The 16,822-nt window shown below is 36.8% G+C and overlaps 1 protein-coding gene across 8 annotated transcripts; it reads left to right on the plus strand.

Moving 5' to 3' along the window:
* Positions 1-660: 660 nt before the first annotated feature.
* Positions 661-15,509, plus strand: LOC135583752 (replication factor C subunit 1-like). 8 transcript variants are annotated; one of them, XM_065167193.1, is made up of 24 exons: positions 661-873; positions 1,009-1,062; positions 1,146-1,203; positions 1,325-1,450; positions 1,902-2,405; positions 2,485-2,552; positions 2,721-2,796; positions 2,876-2,937; positions 3,022-3,173; positions 3,861-4,024; positions 4,106-4,294; positions 4,419-4,540; positions 4,618-4,828; positions 5,878-5,931; positions 6,200-6,369; positions 8,533-8,623; positions 10,083-10,264; positions 10,374-10,413; positions 11,855-11,979; positions 13,314-13,386; positions 13,485-13,577; positions 14,606-14,849; positions 15,013-15,081; positions 15,201-15,509. In XM_065167193.1, exons 3-24 carry the CDS (start codon positions 1,201-1,203, stop codon positions 15,335-15,337), a joined length of 2,955 nt encoding a protein of 984 aa, XP_065023265.1. In that variant the 5' UTR covers positions 661-873; positions 1,009-1,062; positions 1,146-1,200; the 3' UTR covers positions 15,338-15,509. The 8 variants fall into 8 exon arrangements, with proteins under 8 accessions (XP_065023265.1, XP_065023258.1, XP_065023273.1 ...); XM_065167167.1 differs by having other exon boundaries at positions 691-873; positions 1,896-2,405; XM_065167173.1 differs by having other exon boundaries at positions 789-873; positions 1,016-1,062; positions 1,896-2,405.
* The last annotated feature ends 1,313 nt before the right edge of the window (positions 15,510-16,822 follow it).

Here is a 16,822-nt window from a genome sequence, read left to right on the forward strand (position 1 = left end):
GACGGTGAGGGCATGCAGACCGCTCATTTTCTTTTCTTGCCCATAGTTGATGATGTGAGAGGGGCTCGTAGGTGATGGCAAAACCCCCCACCCCCTCTTCCTTCCTCTCTTGTGGTTGATGACGAAGGTGTTTTGCCTTCTCTTATTCCTCACTCATGTTGATGACCCTTCTATCATCCTTTATAATTGATGATAAGGGTAGGTTGTGAGTGAGAGGAGAAGACGAGTATCCAAGAGTTACGAGCAATGAGTCAAGGGTTGTAAGTAATATGAGCTCTCGTATGAGAGTTACGAGCAATTATGATCGATGAGGCAAACGAGCACGATAATTATTTACAAGAAATTATAAAAAATAGTTTTTTTCATGAATTCGCCCCAATTTTATTCTTGGACGGCTCGGAAATTGTTATGATCATGGTTATCGAACTCGCGATTTGGACCGTGGGATCCTGCGATCATACGGTCCAGATCAAGTCCGGCCAGTTTATGTGCTGCGTCGGGGCATAACGCAGGGCTCTTGTTTTAGGCGGTTCGATCAGTCCGGGGAAGATCGCATCGCGGCCGTTCGATGCGATGATTCGTCGATCGCCACTCTGCCTGACCCAGATCAAGCCATCCGATTTAAGGAAGGAGCACCTGGGAGCCGATTGATCCGGTGGGCAAGACACGGGCACGAATCACCGTCCTTGGACGACGATGGGCATCGAGATGCGCACCACGTTGTGATGGTACCTCCGGAAGGGAGAAAGCAAATATTGTATCTCCGTCGCCTTAAGCCGTCGAGTGTTTTTCGTTCTTCCCGTCGCCTCGCGTTGTCGACGAAGCCATAGGAAGACGACGAAACGATCGATTCGTATCGCCTTCGTGCAACGGGTTTCCCTTCAACTGGCGTTCGATTGGTTTCTTTAGATTCTTTCACGCCTTGTCTTCCTCCGTCTCTTCAAGAACCCTAGTTCTTTTCTCCTTCTTCACCACCTTATCTCGATCGTTTTTTCTTTGTTTATGGAGCCTCAAGAATCCGCTAGGTGGTCATATAGGTGCTAAAGATCCGATCTTTAAAGGGTTTGTTCTTTTTTAACCCTTTTTTTGGGTATGCATTCAGTGCAGACTTCTTTGCCATTTTATGGTGTCATCTCCTTTATTAGGGCTTTTGATAAGAGAAAACTAGCCCGGCGTTGGTGAGCGGGACTGAAGTTGGAAATGGTGAGTCGTGTATCAGGGTTTGTTCCTGCATCGTCTTCTGTTGCTGCGGATTTCTTGATAAATTTGCTTTCTTCTCGTTCCATTTTGTTGTTTTAAATCTATATCTCTTTGTTTGATGCAGTCGTCCGATATAAGGAAATGGTTCATGAAGCAACACGACAAGGGGAGTGGGTCTGTATCAAAGCCTGCGTCAAAGCCTGCTACAGCTGTTCCGGATAAACCTTCTCCGCTGAGCTCACAGAAACCGGTAATTGGCATGGTTTCTTTGCCCTTATTCTCCTTCATTTGCATATTTATATGATTTTATGCGGCTGTAAGGTTAATTGGCATACACCTCCATCAGTTTTTGTTACCGTGCATCCATGTCTAGATCGATGCCAATTATTGAGCCTCCTTCTTCCAACTCATTCATTTTCGCCTTTTTCTGTATTTTGTTTATGTGTGACAAGATGATAATAAGGCACAGCCATTGCATTACTAGTGGGTTTTTTTTAAAAGAAGAGTGACTAGGAAGCAGAAGAATATGTTTTGTACATTCCACAATAATTCAATGTGGTTTACATGTCTAACGAACAAAGGAAAGCTGAACAAATTATGACTGATACACTTTGCCTTTGTAATGGTGTGCTGGAAGATTTATGTTTATACTTTATAACATGATATGAACAATGTCGTTGACTTTTTCATGGAAGAATCAGGTGCAAGCAACACAAGAGAACTCTGGCAGAAGAAAAACTAGCAAATATTTCACAACATCTACAGCCAAGGAAGTGAACTCAAAGGAAACGGTAAAGGAAAAAGTAGAAGCTAAAACACCACCAAAAAGGAAGACTCGAAAATCCATTGAGGATCTCCCAGATGATATTAAGCCGTCACCTGCAAAGAAGTTGCATAGGAATGATGATGATGATGATGATGACTTTGTGCCACCTAGTAAGGATAAAAGGTCAGCTGAGGTCAAACCTACCAAGAAAATGAAGACTGGCTCTGGTATACAGATTATCAGTAGTTCTCATGAAGTTGATGATCATCTTGAAGATGAAACCGATGAAAATGATTATGAAACTCCTCTTAAAGCTGGTGGGAGGGGTAAGGGTGGAAGAGGGTCTGGAGCTACTGCAGGAGGAAGAGGGAGAGGTGGTGGCAGAGGTGGGTATATGAATTTTGGAGAGAGGAAGGATCCTCCACACAAAGGGGAAAAGGTACTTGATATTTAACATACTGCTGTATCACCAAATTGGCAAGTTCCAAGGTTTCACTCTTGTTTTTCTTGCTGATTAGGAAGTTCCGGAAGGTTCTCCTGAATGTTTAAATAGTCTGACATTCGTCATAAGTGGTACACTTGACAGGTAATCTGCATCAATGATAAAGATTTTCTTGATCTTTTGTCTATGAGATTTATACACCTTGTTTGCTGATTTCCTAGTATAATTGATGGGTGTGTAGTGTTCTTTGCTCCAGAATATGTTAATATTATTGCACCATTATGACATTCAGACGATACATGTAATTTGTAGTTTGGAACGTGAGGAAGCTGAAGATTTAATTAAACGCCATGGTGGTAGGGTCACTAGTGCTGTCAGCAAAAAGACGGTAATTAACATTCTGAAGATCTTTATTTTGGATTTTGTATATGATGTTATAAGTTATAACCATCTTGACTTTGCTGTAGAGTTTTCTTTTAGCTGATGAGGATGTTGGTGGGAGGAAATCTTCAAAAGCCAAGGAGCTGGGGTCCGTTTTATTAGCATTGTCTTTATAGATACTCTTGGTCACTGGTCATCAAAGTTTCTTTAACCTAGTCTGTGTTCTTGGTAGTATTCCCTTCCTTACTGAGGATGGATTATTTGATAAGATCCGGAAATCAAAGCCTGCTAAAGCACAGATGCAAGAAGAGAAAAAGAAGAGATCCCCAGAAAAGATGGACAAACCAATTATCAATAAAAGCCCTCGCAAAGTTGAAGTGAAAGGTATTTTTAATCTGTCTTTTTTGTTCGTGGCATGGAAGACATGATATTTGTTTTCATAGTCTACATATGGTACTTGATATATACATTGATATTACTTTACATAGTATTGCTTATTTAAAAGGTTTTTTTCTTTTGTTATGATGGTGATATCAGCTAATGATGGCTAGACCGTTTAGTATTAATTGACTAGCTCATTAGGATTTTATGACTTATTCTTGTGGTTTTATGGGAGAAGACAGAAATGATATATATCTAAAAGCGAAAGAGAAAGAGCATGGCTTATATAGTTTGGTGTGCCATGGTAGCTGGTCCCACAATCTGTTTCAGACAAGTACTTTGTTTAGGTTCATGCTATATTACTAGATTTGAGATTTTGGAATATTGATGATATAAATCATTTAATTGAATGCAGCAACTTGTTCTGCCATACAGTCATGCAAAATTCAATCTTTGATGTTCTTCTATTGTTTCCTATTATTTGTTGTTATATTTAAGTAAAAAGCTGACAGTTTTTACAAATATATGACTTCAATGCTGAGCCACGTATTTCTTTGAACACTTTTTAACTCACTAAACTAGTTATCCTGTGTCTGACCTCCATGTAAGTGCTATATGTTCTTTTTTAGCAGACTATCGTTGTTCATGTGACCACTCTAAATATGATCAATGTCCTTTATCACTTTCTAGATGATAAAGCTGTTTCTATTGGAAGAAAAGATGCTGCAAAAAATGTTAAATCAGGCATCTCGCCTGACAAAAGAAAAAGTCAGTCTGGTGATCGGAGTTCATTGACATGGACTGAGAAGTATCGTCCGAAGCTTCCAAATGACATCATTGGCAATCAGTCAATCGTATGTTGATCTTTGTTTCTTTTTCCCTATGTTTCTTTAATCTTTGTTTGCAAACAACTTGAACTTGGTTACTATGAACAGGTTAAGCAACTTCATGACTGGTTAATGACCTGGGATGAACATTTCTTGCATGCTGGCCAGAAAGGAAAAGGGAAAAAGCAATCTGACAGTGGATCTAAAAAAGCCGTGCTGCTGAGTGGATCACCTGGAATTGGGAAAAGCACTTCAGCAAAGTTAGTCAGTCAGATGATTGGTTTCCAAGCTATTGAGGTGCCTTTTGTTTTATTTCTTTTATTGTACAATCACTGTGGTTCCAAGAAAATGTTTTTGGCCAAGTTGGATTGTGGTAAAATTAGTTTTCTTGTTGATTTTTAATTTACTTAAATTTTGCTAGGTTAATGCAAGTGATAGCCGTGGCAAGGCAGATGCCAAAATTGGTAAAGGAATTGGTGGAAGTACATCAAATTCTATCAAAGAACTTGTTAGCAATGAAATAGTAAATTCTAGCAGTGACTGGTTAGTGTTACATGATTGACTGTGGGTTTTGCAAAGATCAATTGTCTGTTTGATATATGTTTTTAGAATTGAAATAGCAGGTCAAAGCGTCAAAAATCTGTGTTAATCATGGATGAGGTTGATGGCATGTCTGCTGGAGATAGAGGTGGAGTGGCTGATCTTATTGCTAGCATAAAGATTTCTAAGATTCCTATCATCTGCATCTGTAATGATCGCTACAGTCAAAAGCTCAAGAGTCTTGTCAACTACTGCTTGCCACTTAACTACAGGAAACCTACTAAGCAGCAGGTTACATGCATTTAACTTTTTTTCTTTACATAGCAACATTTATTGGTTGTCTACTTCCATCCTAGTCACTTGAATACCTATTGTATCTAGTTGTCTGTTATGTTCCTGAAGATGTAAATAAAGGTTAAAACTTGGCAAATACTAGAGGCCTCATGTTAGGAGCCACACATCCCACCTTGCATGAATTGATTGGCTAAGTGACAGGGCCTGTGGCGCAGGCCTTCTTTGCTTTCATTTGAAGAGAAGTCGCCCCTAGAAACTTTTTTTAATGGCAAATTATGGCTAGCTTGCTCTACAATTGGGATCGGGTTGTGGCCAGGTGTTTGACTTTGAGGGCCGAGGATATGAGAGAAAGAGATGGTGCTTTTAAATGAGCTGTTGATTGTTTCTGTTTCTCCCCAAACCATAAAAGAATCTCTGATTTGTCAAATGCACACAATAAGATAGAAGCCCAAAATCTTTGGTTTTTTTTAGATAAAAAATTGTAGACAGTTGCGACACTGGCTTGGATCCTGTATTGTAACAAACTATGGAAATTGTGTTGCTGAGTTAAGAGTGTTGAGACAGATGATTGGTACACTAACAAATTTGAGTAACAGTTGTCTACGTATTACCAAAACCAATTGTGAATAAAGTGGGAGAAAAATGATATTGGGGTATATGTTTATAAGGAGGTTTATGAATGGATTAGTGAGAGGTGAGTTAATTCAGGTTAGTGATCCAAAGAGAGGTGAGGAAGTCCTATAAATTTTTTTTAGAGATTGATTTCTCTTAATCTGATTAAGTAGATGGCCACCCTGTAGCTCAATGTTGGGGAAGGATCCATGATTTGACCTCTAGTGTGGTTTACGTTTTGCATGTTCTTACTATAATTTGCTTTATCCATGCATCATTGCCACTGCTGAATGATAGTTGACCAGGAACTTCTTAATTAATTTGTGGGTGTATGTGTAGCCTGGTATGTCAGTATGTTCATATTAGTGTTTTAGCTGTATCTTATGTTGGAATTTGGAAAGATGTGTATCTGATTTGTAGATTTTGCTATGCAGATGGCTAAAAGGTTGAAGCAAATTGCAGATGCTGAAGGTCTCCAAATTAATGAGGTACACCACAAAGCTAACATAGTTTAATAATTTTTCTCTTAAGGTGTTACTTACAAGAGGCCATGTAAAGATGAACTTGGATATAAGTAATGTGTAGATGCTTTTGGCTTGTGTTTTTAATCTTCCTATCTCATTATGTTGGAAGTTGTAATTAGCATTATGATGCACGATCTCTTTTGGAGTTGATGTTGCATAAACTTTATGTTTAGGAGACAATAATTATTTCTTTATTTCTTCATGTTTGTTGGTCTCTCCGTCCACATAATAGGTTGCACTTGAAGAACTTGCAGAAAGAGTAAATGGAGATATGCGCATGGCAATAAATCAATTGCAGTACATGAGCATCTCAAAGTCAGCAATCAATTATGACGATATAAGACAGCGCCTTCTTTCTAGTGCAAAGGATGAAGATATTTCACCCTTTACAGCCGTTGACAAGTACTTTCTGCATCCTGACTTCTTCGCAAGTTTGCTTCCAATAAGCTAATTGCAATTGCCTGGATGAGGCTTGTTATTCACTCATTGTTATATTTTAGGTCCTTTTTATGTTGCTGATCTCATGAGCTAATATGTTGTAACTCTTTCACGATCTTGATCTTGAGGTAGCCAACTTTTTATGAAATTTGATAGCATTTACAGATATCTGGACTAGATTATTCTTAGATGATGATAGGGACATCATTTGGTATTCTTAGATTATCTGGATACTGGCAATCATTTGGTATGCTTCTTAGTTCTTTTGGGATTCTTCATAAAATATTGCTTCTAGTGAAAGTGTTCAAGTTTGACAGTGTTTTGAGAATGGTCTTTTGATGTCAAATCTCGGCGCTGATCGCCAAAAGTTTGGTTATAGACTAAGTAGCCGCAAAGTTGGGGAAAATGACATCTCAATTTTTGAAGCCAACAAGAGCAGAAATGAACCCAGTAATTCCTAATTGGAGCAGATAGAAAACATTGTAGTAGAGTATGTGGATTTGAGACAGCTGTTTTTTGTGCTGAGGGTAATTATGAGTGTTTTTCCTTAATGTGGTTCATATGGATGTCTAAAGCCTATATAATGAGGATCTAGGAAGCATATAATGCTGTTGATGATTCGAACAGATGTTTATGTTTTAGAGAGTATCAACATCTATAAGGTCTTGAGATTATAAATGGGCTCATGTCCAGCTGGAAACATGTATTTTCACACCTGTTGGCATGTTGTATATGCTTTCTAAACTCTTGAATTTTGTTTCAAAAATTAGCTGCAAACACATTTTTTTCCTCTTTATGTTTTCACTTAATTGGGCTGGATCTTGGTTGATGATATATGGGTATTAACTATTAAGTACTTTGAGGATGGTTGCAAAATCTTGAAACTGCACCAACTTATCCATTCATGTTCCTTCACTTTGGAGGGGTCAGGTTAATGACAGCTTGTAACAGAAATGTATTGAACCATATCTGATATCACATTTCACTTGGTTGAGCAATTTGAGCAAAGATGCTTTCATTTTCGTCATGATTCAGGCTCATGTCTGGTTGAAACTTATTTGAAGTGGGTTGTTTGGCTGAAATTAAAGTCATGATAATATGTGAATCATCTGCATTATGGTAATACAAGGCCTTCTTGATCTGTTTGGAATCAAATATAAGATCGACTGAATATATATTTTTTTGAAGATGTGTCAGATTTAGTGATTGGCTTTTAACCTCAGTGTTGTGAAGTCCTAGCCAAAGCCAAGTTTAACACATGGTGATGCATAGAGGCTTTCAGGTTGCCCTAATATGATTTTAGTTTTATACAAGTGAGGCAGTAACATTATGTGCCAAATGAGGTAGGTAGAAAATTAGAGATGGAAGCTGGAAGTATAAGAGCTAGCCAGCCCTTGGTTATACATTATTAAAGAAATTCAGTCATCCTGTCTACCCGATTTGGAAAGGGTCACATTCTATCGATCAATGATGTAAGTAAAAACAGTTAAAATTTGGATAATATTTATATGAATTCTTATGATTTGATACCTTAAAAACCCTGATTCTCGTATTCGAGACATTCAAATCCCTGAAGATAATATCTCTTAGGCGCTTGTACATGAAATCATAAATATTTAAAATCTGTCTATTGTTAAAACTCAATTATTAGTCAGTGTAATGACAAATGAGACTCAAAATGTTGAATAAATACACCATATACAATAATGTGGGTATATACAATATATTCTTGGAAAACAGTTGTTAATTCTTTTACTATGTGATCACATATCATGCTCTTCTACTTGATGTTCCTATCTATTGCTGAATATTGTAGCTTAACACCTTGCATGATGTGTTACTACTTACTAATGATCTGCCAATTTTGTTTGCTGAATTCAGACTTTAAACTGGAACTTTCTGGTAAGGTAACTTGTAGGCTCAATTTGCTCAATCTAGTGAGAGATGGTCTCTAGCATGCTTGAGAGCCTCTTCTCTAGTTCTGTTATTTGTTCTCTACTAACAGAAGTAAATTGTTTGTAGAATTATCTGTTGATAGCATGATTGAAATAGCAACTAGACATCCTAAAATCATTGGTTCACATTTTTTTTTTTCAGAATTCTATTAACATTGCCTTTGTATCGTAGGCTCTTTGGATTCAATGGTGGGAAGCTGCGTATGGATGAAAGAATTGATTTAAGCATGAGTGATCCTGACTTGGTTCCCCTTATTGTTCAGGTTTGTTATGTGTTCTAACTTGACTAACTTTTTAGGTCATTTCATATTTACAACAATGCATGATATTGTATCTTCCTTGGTTGGTTACTTAAGTGGATTTTATATGTGCAACTATATGTGACATCTTATGCATCTGAAATATAGCTCTTATTATGTGAGGTTGAGTTTGCCTTAGGCCATTGTAGAAAAATACAAATCATATGTTTAGTTCTTACTGTGATATCTTACACTTCCATCAATTGATATGGAGGGCTGTATTATCAAAAACACAACTGAATCACTTTAGAAGCAGCATTTTAGCAACAAACATTATGTGCTGTCACTTGCAGAGGTTCCTAGGAGAGCTTTACCTGGAATACTATGCTAGGACATGTAATTGTTTGTTGTTTGTTTTTATAAATTTGTGAAAATGTTACAGATATGCTGGATTACTAATAAGGTAAAAACCATGCTGGACCAAAAGGGGACTTTAAGTTAGACATTAAAACGACATAATGATAACTAATGTGTTTACCTTTTTGTTTCATGCTCTGGAGCATTTATAAATTAATAATCCAATGAAATAACATGAAAATATGAACACCATAGCCAAGTAGTAAAATATGAATGATCAAGTGCTTTTGTACTACATTCATCATCTAGGTGGCCTGGCGTTGACCTAAGCAATAGGATAGATCCATCTCTTTTTGGTGGCTTCAGCTATTTATTGATTACCCCGAAGGATCTGGAAATCATCAGATAAGCTTAGCTATTTGTCCTGCATTTATCTACCTATTGATTACTGTTCATAGATAGAAATTAACCGAGAGAAACGAATAGTTCACAACAAGCCCATGATCTCCAGTTTGTGGCTCTCTGAATGTTTTTTGTGCTTTCTTTAGGTTTTCTTTTGTAATTATAAGGGAATGTCATTCCTCGTATACATTCTTTGGTAGGATGGAAATAATGGTAGTTCTCTCCATATTACCAGAAAAATTTGAAGGCCTTAATTATAAACTTGCAGTTACATATTCTCTTAGTTTGTTGTATGTCACTATTTTGTAGCAATGTTACGAGCAAGGTTTGTCATATCGTGACGTCTTGCTCGATATGGGTGGTATATATCACTTGGATAGGGGACCGGTATAGGCGGTACATATCAGTTTATTAGTATGCCCCGTCATATAATGTGTCAGTATGTCGGTACATATTATACCGATAGCCGGTCAGTACATTGGTACTAACCGGTAAGGTGAACCATGATTACGAGAATTGATCCATGGATCATGCATGACACTCGGCTTGGTAATTTTGCCAGATGATTATTTTTTTGTTGTCATTACAAGTTTCCCAGAAAATGTCATTGACCTACCAACTATAAAAGTGTTTTTGGCAAGGAATAAACAATTATATAATTTAATGAATATTTTATATTTTCTGAACTTTGTATTACATAACTGACTTTTTTATTAAATGCCAGGAAAATTATATCAACTATCGACCAACTTCTATTGGCAAGGATGAGAATGGAGTTAAAAGAATGCAATTCCTTGCACAGGCTGCTGAGTCTATAGGGGATGGTGATATATTCAATGTTCAGATCAGAAGATATCGGCAGTGGCAGCTTTCGCAATCTAGTTCATTTGCATCCTGTATAATCCCGTATGTCAAACTATAACTTGACGATTCTCTCGTTCGTGACATTGCTCAACTTACTGCATAGGATGACGAATCTTAAGTTTGTCTATTTGTTTGTATTTTATTTTGCCAGGGCTGCTTTGATGCATGGGCATCGAGAGACCCTTGAACCGGTACTTTTCCTTGTTCTTATTCCAACTGAAAACTCTTACCTGGAAATGAAAGTCTCTTGAAGTTTTTTTTCTCCTGTAGTTGCTTAGTTTATCAGTCATCTCTTGGAGTATATCATCTTGACTCTTGAGGCATTTTTACTGCCAGCATTTGTCTTAATTTTGCATCAGGAAGCATGCTATCAAGATTCTTCTCACATAATAATTATCATAGGGTCACCAAGAAAATTTTATATGATTGCCATTCGACATGGGCTTACGGCTGCTGCTAGATTTTACCTTCAACCCTTCATGGGTTTACTAAGAAAATTTTATTGTGACGTTGGGTTTTATCTGTGCGACTACTACTATAATAACCACCTTATATACTTTTAAGTGAATTTTATGGAGACCAATGTTGTTTGCTCATTCTATATTGAGGTTGAATTCATGGTAAAAAGGAAATTGATATTTCTATTCATAGGTATCTTAACATGTTGTCTTGACAGATTGCCTTGCACCAGTGAAATTATTTGATAAGATTTTGGTAGCCTCATTCTAGTTGGGGTTCAACTTTCCTATTTCTCAAATTATTTGTTCTTTTGAACTTATTTCCATGCTTTGTGTCAGTGTCATCACTAGAAATTCTACAAATCGGTACCTTTCATGTTATTTTCTGTATATGTCAAAGAATGCATGATTCTTTTTCGAAAATCTGAACAGCAATATGAAACTCAGGCATTTTGAGTTTAACATGGTCTAAAATGAAAACAGGGTAAAACATCTAGTTGTGGTTTAACCAGCATTGATATCTTGGTCTGATAATTACTGTTGGGATACAGAATTGTAAATTCGTGTCAGTTTGTTCTGTAAATTATGAACTTCACATACTTTTGTGGGTTGGTTGGATTTTTCTTTTCTTTTTTTGGCAGATGTTGAGTGGTGAGGATGGGATTTAATCATTGGACCATGCTATCAACAGTCAAAGTGGTTGTATTTTGATTCTATGTGCCTATTTGATTGTCTTGCTTCTGCATATCATTTCCTCATCCTGGTAGATGTTTCAGATATGTGACCAATGAAGATGTTCTTCTTGTTCATAATTTGCATTTGCCAAGTTTTCACCCTCATTAATTAACTTCTATATTATACAAGCTTACCTGCTGGCAATTGCAATTATGAAAAATTGCTATAGCCTGCTTTAGTAGGAGCATTTCTGTAGCTGATCCAGCCTAATGGGAGGTAGACCTGATAATGATGAGATCCAATTCAATACAAAATACGACACTTTGGACTAAATTCACGATGCAGGAAATATGATCTCTTGCTTCTTGCCATTATTGGACTGATGTAATGCTTGTTTATTTTTCTGTCTTCTGGTTTTTGACTGTCTATGATTGTACCAATTTTGTAGGTCTGTGTGAATCAAGAAGTCTTTTTACTCACAGATTTACTTGGTTTGCAGGGAGAACGCAACTTTAATAGGTTTGGCGGATGGCTAGGGAAGAACTCGACAATGGGAAAGAATTTGCGACTTTTGGAAGATGTTCATGTTCACTTTCTTGCATCACAGGAAGCTAAGTTGGATAGGTAGCATATATGATTTCTCATATTAAGTATGTTTACTGTATATGTTTTGAGAAAATGAGTGTCTTTAGAATCTTCTGGTTCTTTTTTGTTATTGCTATCGTTTGCAAAGTTATGGTCAAAATGTAGTTCTTTATTTTGATGTGTCTGTTGGTTTTTAGTCTTTTGAAATCAAAAGAACAGTTTTCCTACCTTCCAATGACTTACCTGCCTCTCCTAGCTGCCTCATGACAGGAGTGGGCCTTACATTGGACCACACCTGGGGCCTTTGCTGCGTCCAAATACAAGGCTGGTAGGTGGGAATGGAGAAGTATATTTCAGATTAAAAATAGTGGTTTACTATCTGATCATTTGTTTTTGCTTCGAGCACATCGTGCTATTTTTTTTGTTCTTTTAATAGTTTATCCTTTTTGTAGGACAGACTTGTGGAGGGATTTATTAAGGATTTAGGATTGAAGAAATGTGAGAATATAACAAGGAATTTGCTGGAATTTTTAAGCTAAATTTATTCCAAAAATCAGATTCAGTTGGATTGTCAGCGAAAACTGTTGTCAGAAAACACAATAGATAGAATGTCAAAAAGGTGAAATAGAAAAGTTACTGGAAAGGGACAGAGAATGGTAGGTTACGACTCTAGTGTAACAATAGAATGATGGACAAAAAATCATTAAAAAATAATTTGAAAAATAGAAAATACAATTTGATTTGACTTAAAATACACTTTACTAATTCCAAATTCCAAAGATTAACTCCAGAGTTTGGCTTGGACTCATCCGTTAGCTCTACTTGAACACTATGATCTTCCTTTATAAAAAAACAAAAAACAAAATTTCGGATGAAACTCAATAACTATTGGCATCCATTTATTTTAGATCAATCATGAGTTTTAGATGATTCACAATAACCATGGACAAAAGTATTTGCCTTTTGATGCAATGGTTTTGGCCACCTCATGTTTCTGCTGTGAACTTAGTATACAACAGCATATCCTTTGTTGATATCCAGAAATTAATTTTTTTGACTGTCCTTGGATCTCATGGGGTTGTCAAGTTTGTGGGTACTTTAAGCAGTAATAACAAAGACATGTCTGAATGAGTCTTTTCAGACCTCAGTAACTGATTTCTGCAATGCCACCTATTTAATTCATAGTAACTTGTATTGTTTGGAGTTGATCTCCTGACTGACATTTATGTATGCTATCCAGTGTTAACTGAACTGAACATCTATATTTACCTCAATACATTAATTTTTTCAAATGAAGTGGACTTTTATCTTTTTTAGCCGTCATTTAATATATTTGTCTTATGCAAAATTGTATTCAATATATAAACGGTCAGGGCAACCTTGCGGGTGGACTACTTGACTCTTCTATTGAAACAGCTTACAGATCCTCTTCAAATGATGCCTAAGGTCTGATTACCTTCCATATGCTTCATTTACAAAATATGTTCTGTTTATAGGATAGTGGAATATTTTGAAGTATCTAATAATATCTGGAACACTATCAGGAAGTTGCTGTTCAGAAGGTTGTGGAATTCATGGATGCTTATTCTTTAACTCAAGAAGACTTCGACACAATTGTGGAGCTATCCAAGTTCAAGGTTTGTCTGTCTCATGTCACATTCAGGAATCTAAGAAATGGTCACTTTTCAATTTCACTAGCTAGTAGTCGATGTATATTCTTCTTTAGAGATCCTTTTTGTATGTGGTGCTAATATTTATCCTTGACGTCAATCTAGTTACAAAATGTTTGTTTGTTTTTTCTTATTCTGATGGTTGTCATTTGACATAGGAAGAATTTGACATCATGGGCTAACAGGTTGAGTTTCTGTTTTGAACAAACTGTCCTAGTAACATAATAATGTGAATAAATGGCTTTTACTGGAGCTACTTTAAGATCTAAAGACATCCATACATATTTACATGTGCACACAAACTCGTATGATTAGTTTTCATATTTTTATTTGTTCTCTCTGCATAGGCAGTGTTGTAAAATTAATGTGCCAACAGGGTACAGGCTGGCAGTTACATTTTGGTGTGTTCGATCCCTGTCTCTAAACACAGCATATGCTTGAAGGTGGGTTATTGTTTGGCCATTTAGCTTATTGCACCTACTGGCTAGTTCAGCACAAGCTATATTTTATTATTTTTGTGTTTGACATCACATACATGTAATTGGGCTCTTTGGAAGTCTTGTAGCTGGCCTTCTAGCTTATTGTGCATGATGGTAGCTCCTTCGCCTAATAGATTTGCTCAATCTTCCTTTAACACTTGTGGAGTTTTCATTGGTTGCTCAATTTGTTGTTTGAGCTTTAGTTAAATCAAGATTGCATATCTCTCAACTTTAACAGGTTTTATGTCAGACCTTTCTAATGTGAACATGTGCCTTAATAATGCATTTATGTATTTCCAAGTTGGAGATTTATTTAATCGAAATATTATCTATGTATTTAAATACATGTATACTATATGTGATTTGAGGATCTGTTGTGTGCATGATGCCAACAGACAGAATAACTAATCCAGTAGTGGTGGTGCACTTATTATATTGCATACCATTTCAAAAATGTGTTTATAATTTAGTTCTGCTAAAATTCAAAACTGAATCACCATAATTGTTCGATTGCAGGGACATCCGAATCCCATGGACAACATTCAACCAGCAGTGAAATCTGCACTAACCAAGGCATATAAGCAAGGAAGCAGCTCCCGTGTTGTGCGATCAGCAGATCTGATAACACTTCCGGGCTTGAAAAAGGCTCCGAAGAAGCGTATAGCGGCAATCTTGGAACCTGTGGAGGATGGTGTATCTGAAGAAAATGGAGAAGCTCTAGCGGAAAATGAAGAAGAGAATTCTGATTCAGAAGATGCAGGTGAGCGTTTTTCTTCTGTACTACTTGTACACTTGCTGAGTGGCTGTGTGCCCGTTTTGTGTTGTCTGCTTTACATTTTCATGATCAAACTGGTTTAGAAATGTATCTATATGATTCAATGTCACTTTCTGATTGTGGATTTTATATCTACTACCTGTTTCAGATGATCTTGGACTTGGTACAAATGCCGATCAGAAGCCACAACTTGATCTTCTGAGCAACAAACCGAAGGGTTAGTTTTGAATCTTTTAGATACATTTTCACTCACTCCTTCATCATTGAATTGGATATTTTTAAATGTGTACATAATTCTTTCTCACGGTTCATCTTCCTGATTTGTTTTGTGATTAGGAGTCCAAGTGCAGCTTGATTTGAAGAACAATGGAAAGTCAAATGTGAAGAAGAAGACCCCTGCTAGCAAATCAAGAGCTTCGGAGCCTGCTGACAAGGGGGCACAAATGTCTGGAAGTAGAAAGAGGAAAAAATAGACTCTTGCTTATGTCAAAGGTGAAACATGTTTATCTTCAAATTTTGGATGGCTGCAGACACACCCAACATGCTTGTTTTTATTGTAGTTTCCATGTTCCAAGTTTAGTGTACATCACCTTTGAATTGACCCGAGAGTCGGCAGACACCTTCTTCTGCCTTGGTTCTTTTTCATTTCGTTGTCCTATATTATTGACAGATGCTGAAACGATCACGCTGACCCAATTCACCGAGGATCCGTCACGCCGTTTCTGTTGTCTTCCGTTCAAGCAACCACAAGAAATTAATTCTTCCTTGGGCGGTTGGGGAAGTGGAATGCACTAACCTCTCCTCGGCATGGCAGCCTTGGCCTGCGTGTCCTTCGTCGTTGACCCTGCACCAGTTTGATGCTGCCGCTGCCGCCGCCTCCGATGGGAACAGCTTGGCGTCAAACCCCTGCACAGATATCCTCCCATCGGTATAGATGTCGGGACCCAACAAGTACGCCAACTCCTCGCCAGACCCGAACTTGATCAAACCCCCCACCGCACTGCACTGCAGTGTGGTTGATTTTTTTTCAAAGTAGTACGTCCGTAAAGGATTAGCTTTCTTAAATCTCTTATCATCCTTTAAAGATTTATAAAATAAATAAAGAAAATATTTAACTTAGGATTCTATAAGTATATATTTCAGTAAATATTTGATATGTAATTTAAATTATAAATATAAATTTCGTAAGTTCTGAACGATTATATAACAAAAGGTCTAAGGAAGCTTAAAAATTTTTCGCAACTACTCATATAACTGTTACAAAATAAGACTGTGAATCAATTTTAAGGACTACCCATCCGTGTGTGTTGAGTGACACTTTGTACAACTCTATAGAGATAGAAAATTTCTAAAATGATTATTTGGATAGTTTATTTTTAGGCAGTTTTATCTTTTCATGACGACCGCACACAATTTACATTTATAAGAGTAAAACGATCACAAAGTTAATCAAAATAGGATTGTTAAGCTTATTACATGCCCTGTACATGCCGTGCAAAGCATGAATAAAACTGAAAGACTATAGACGTTACATTTCCTCTCCTTTGTTGAATATTCAATCTTTTGCTCTAGTTGCAATGTGCTTCTTGGCTCCAATTTGCTTTCCACTAGTGTTGTTGGGTAGTTGAACGTTGATCTGTCCATTTTGATTTAACTCGCTAATGATTTTAACTTTGGTATAGGGTCGGTCAAGTTGTGTTGCTCTTTTCTGGTTCTTACGAATCCTTTAAATGAGGGAAAAAGCCTTGCTATTCGTTAGTCTCTTAAACGTCTCATGTCGCTTGAATTGGGTGGAGGCTTGTTGAAGCCTTAATGAGTATTGTCTCATAAGCTTTTAAGTTTTTGAGGTCTTTTCTTCGTAAAATTTATTCATCAATTCCTCTTCTACTTAGTTGTCACCTTTAAGTAGGTTTGTATCACTTACACATTCGATTGATATTTTATTAAAAAATAAAGTG

Source organism: Musa acuminata, chromosome BXJ1-4, assembly GCF_036884655.1.
Source record: "Musa acuminata AAA Group cultivar baxijiao chromosome BXJ1-4, Cavendish_Baxijiao_AAA, whole genome shotgun sequence".
NCBI lineage: Eukaryota > Viridiplantae > Streptophyta > Magnoliopsida > Zingiberales > Musaceae > Musa > Musa acuminata.

Bases quoted from the DNA above. Each gene is read 5' to 3' on its own strand.
- LOC135583752 (XM_065167161.1), top strand. The intron at 2,797-2,875 runs GTAATTAACATT...ACTTTGCTGTAG, and splicing joins GTGCTGTCAGCAAAAAGACG to AGTTTTCTTTTAGCTGATGA. The intron at 15,082-15,200 runs GTTAGTTTTGAA...TTTTGTGATTAG, and splicing joins TCTGAGCAACAAACCGAAGG to GAGTCCAAGTGCAGCTTGAT.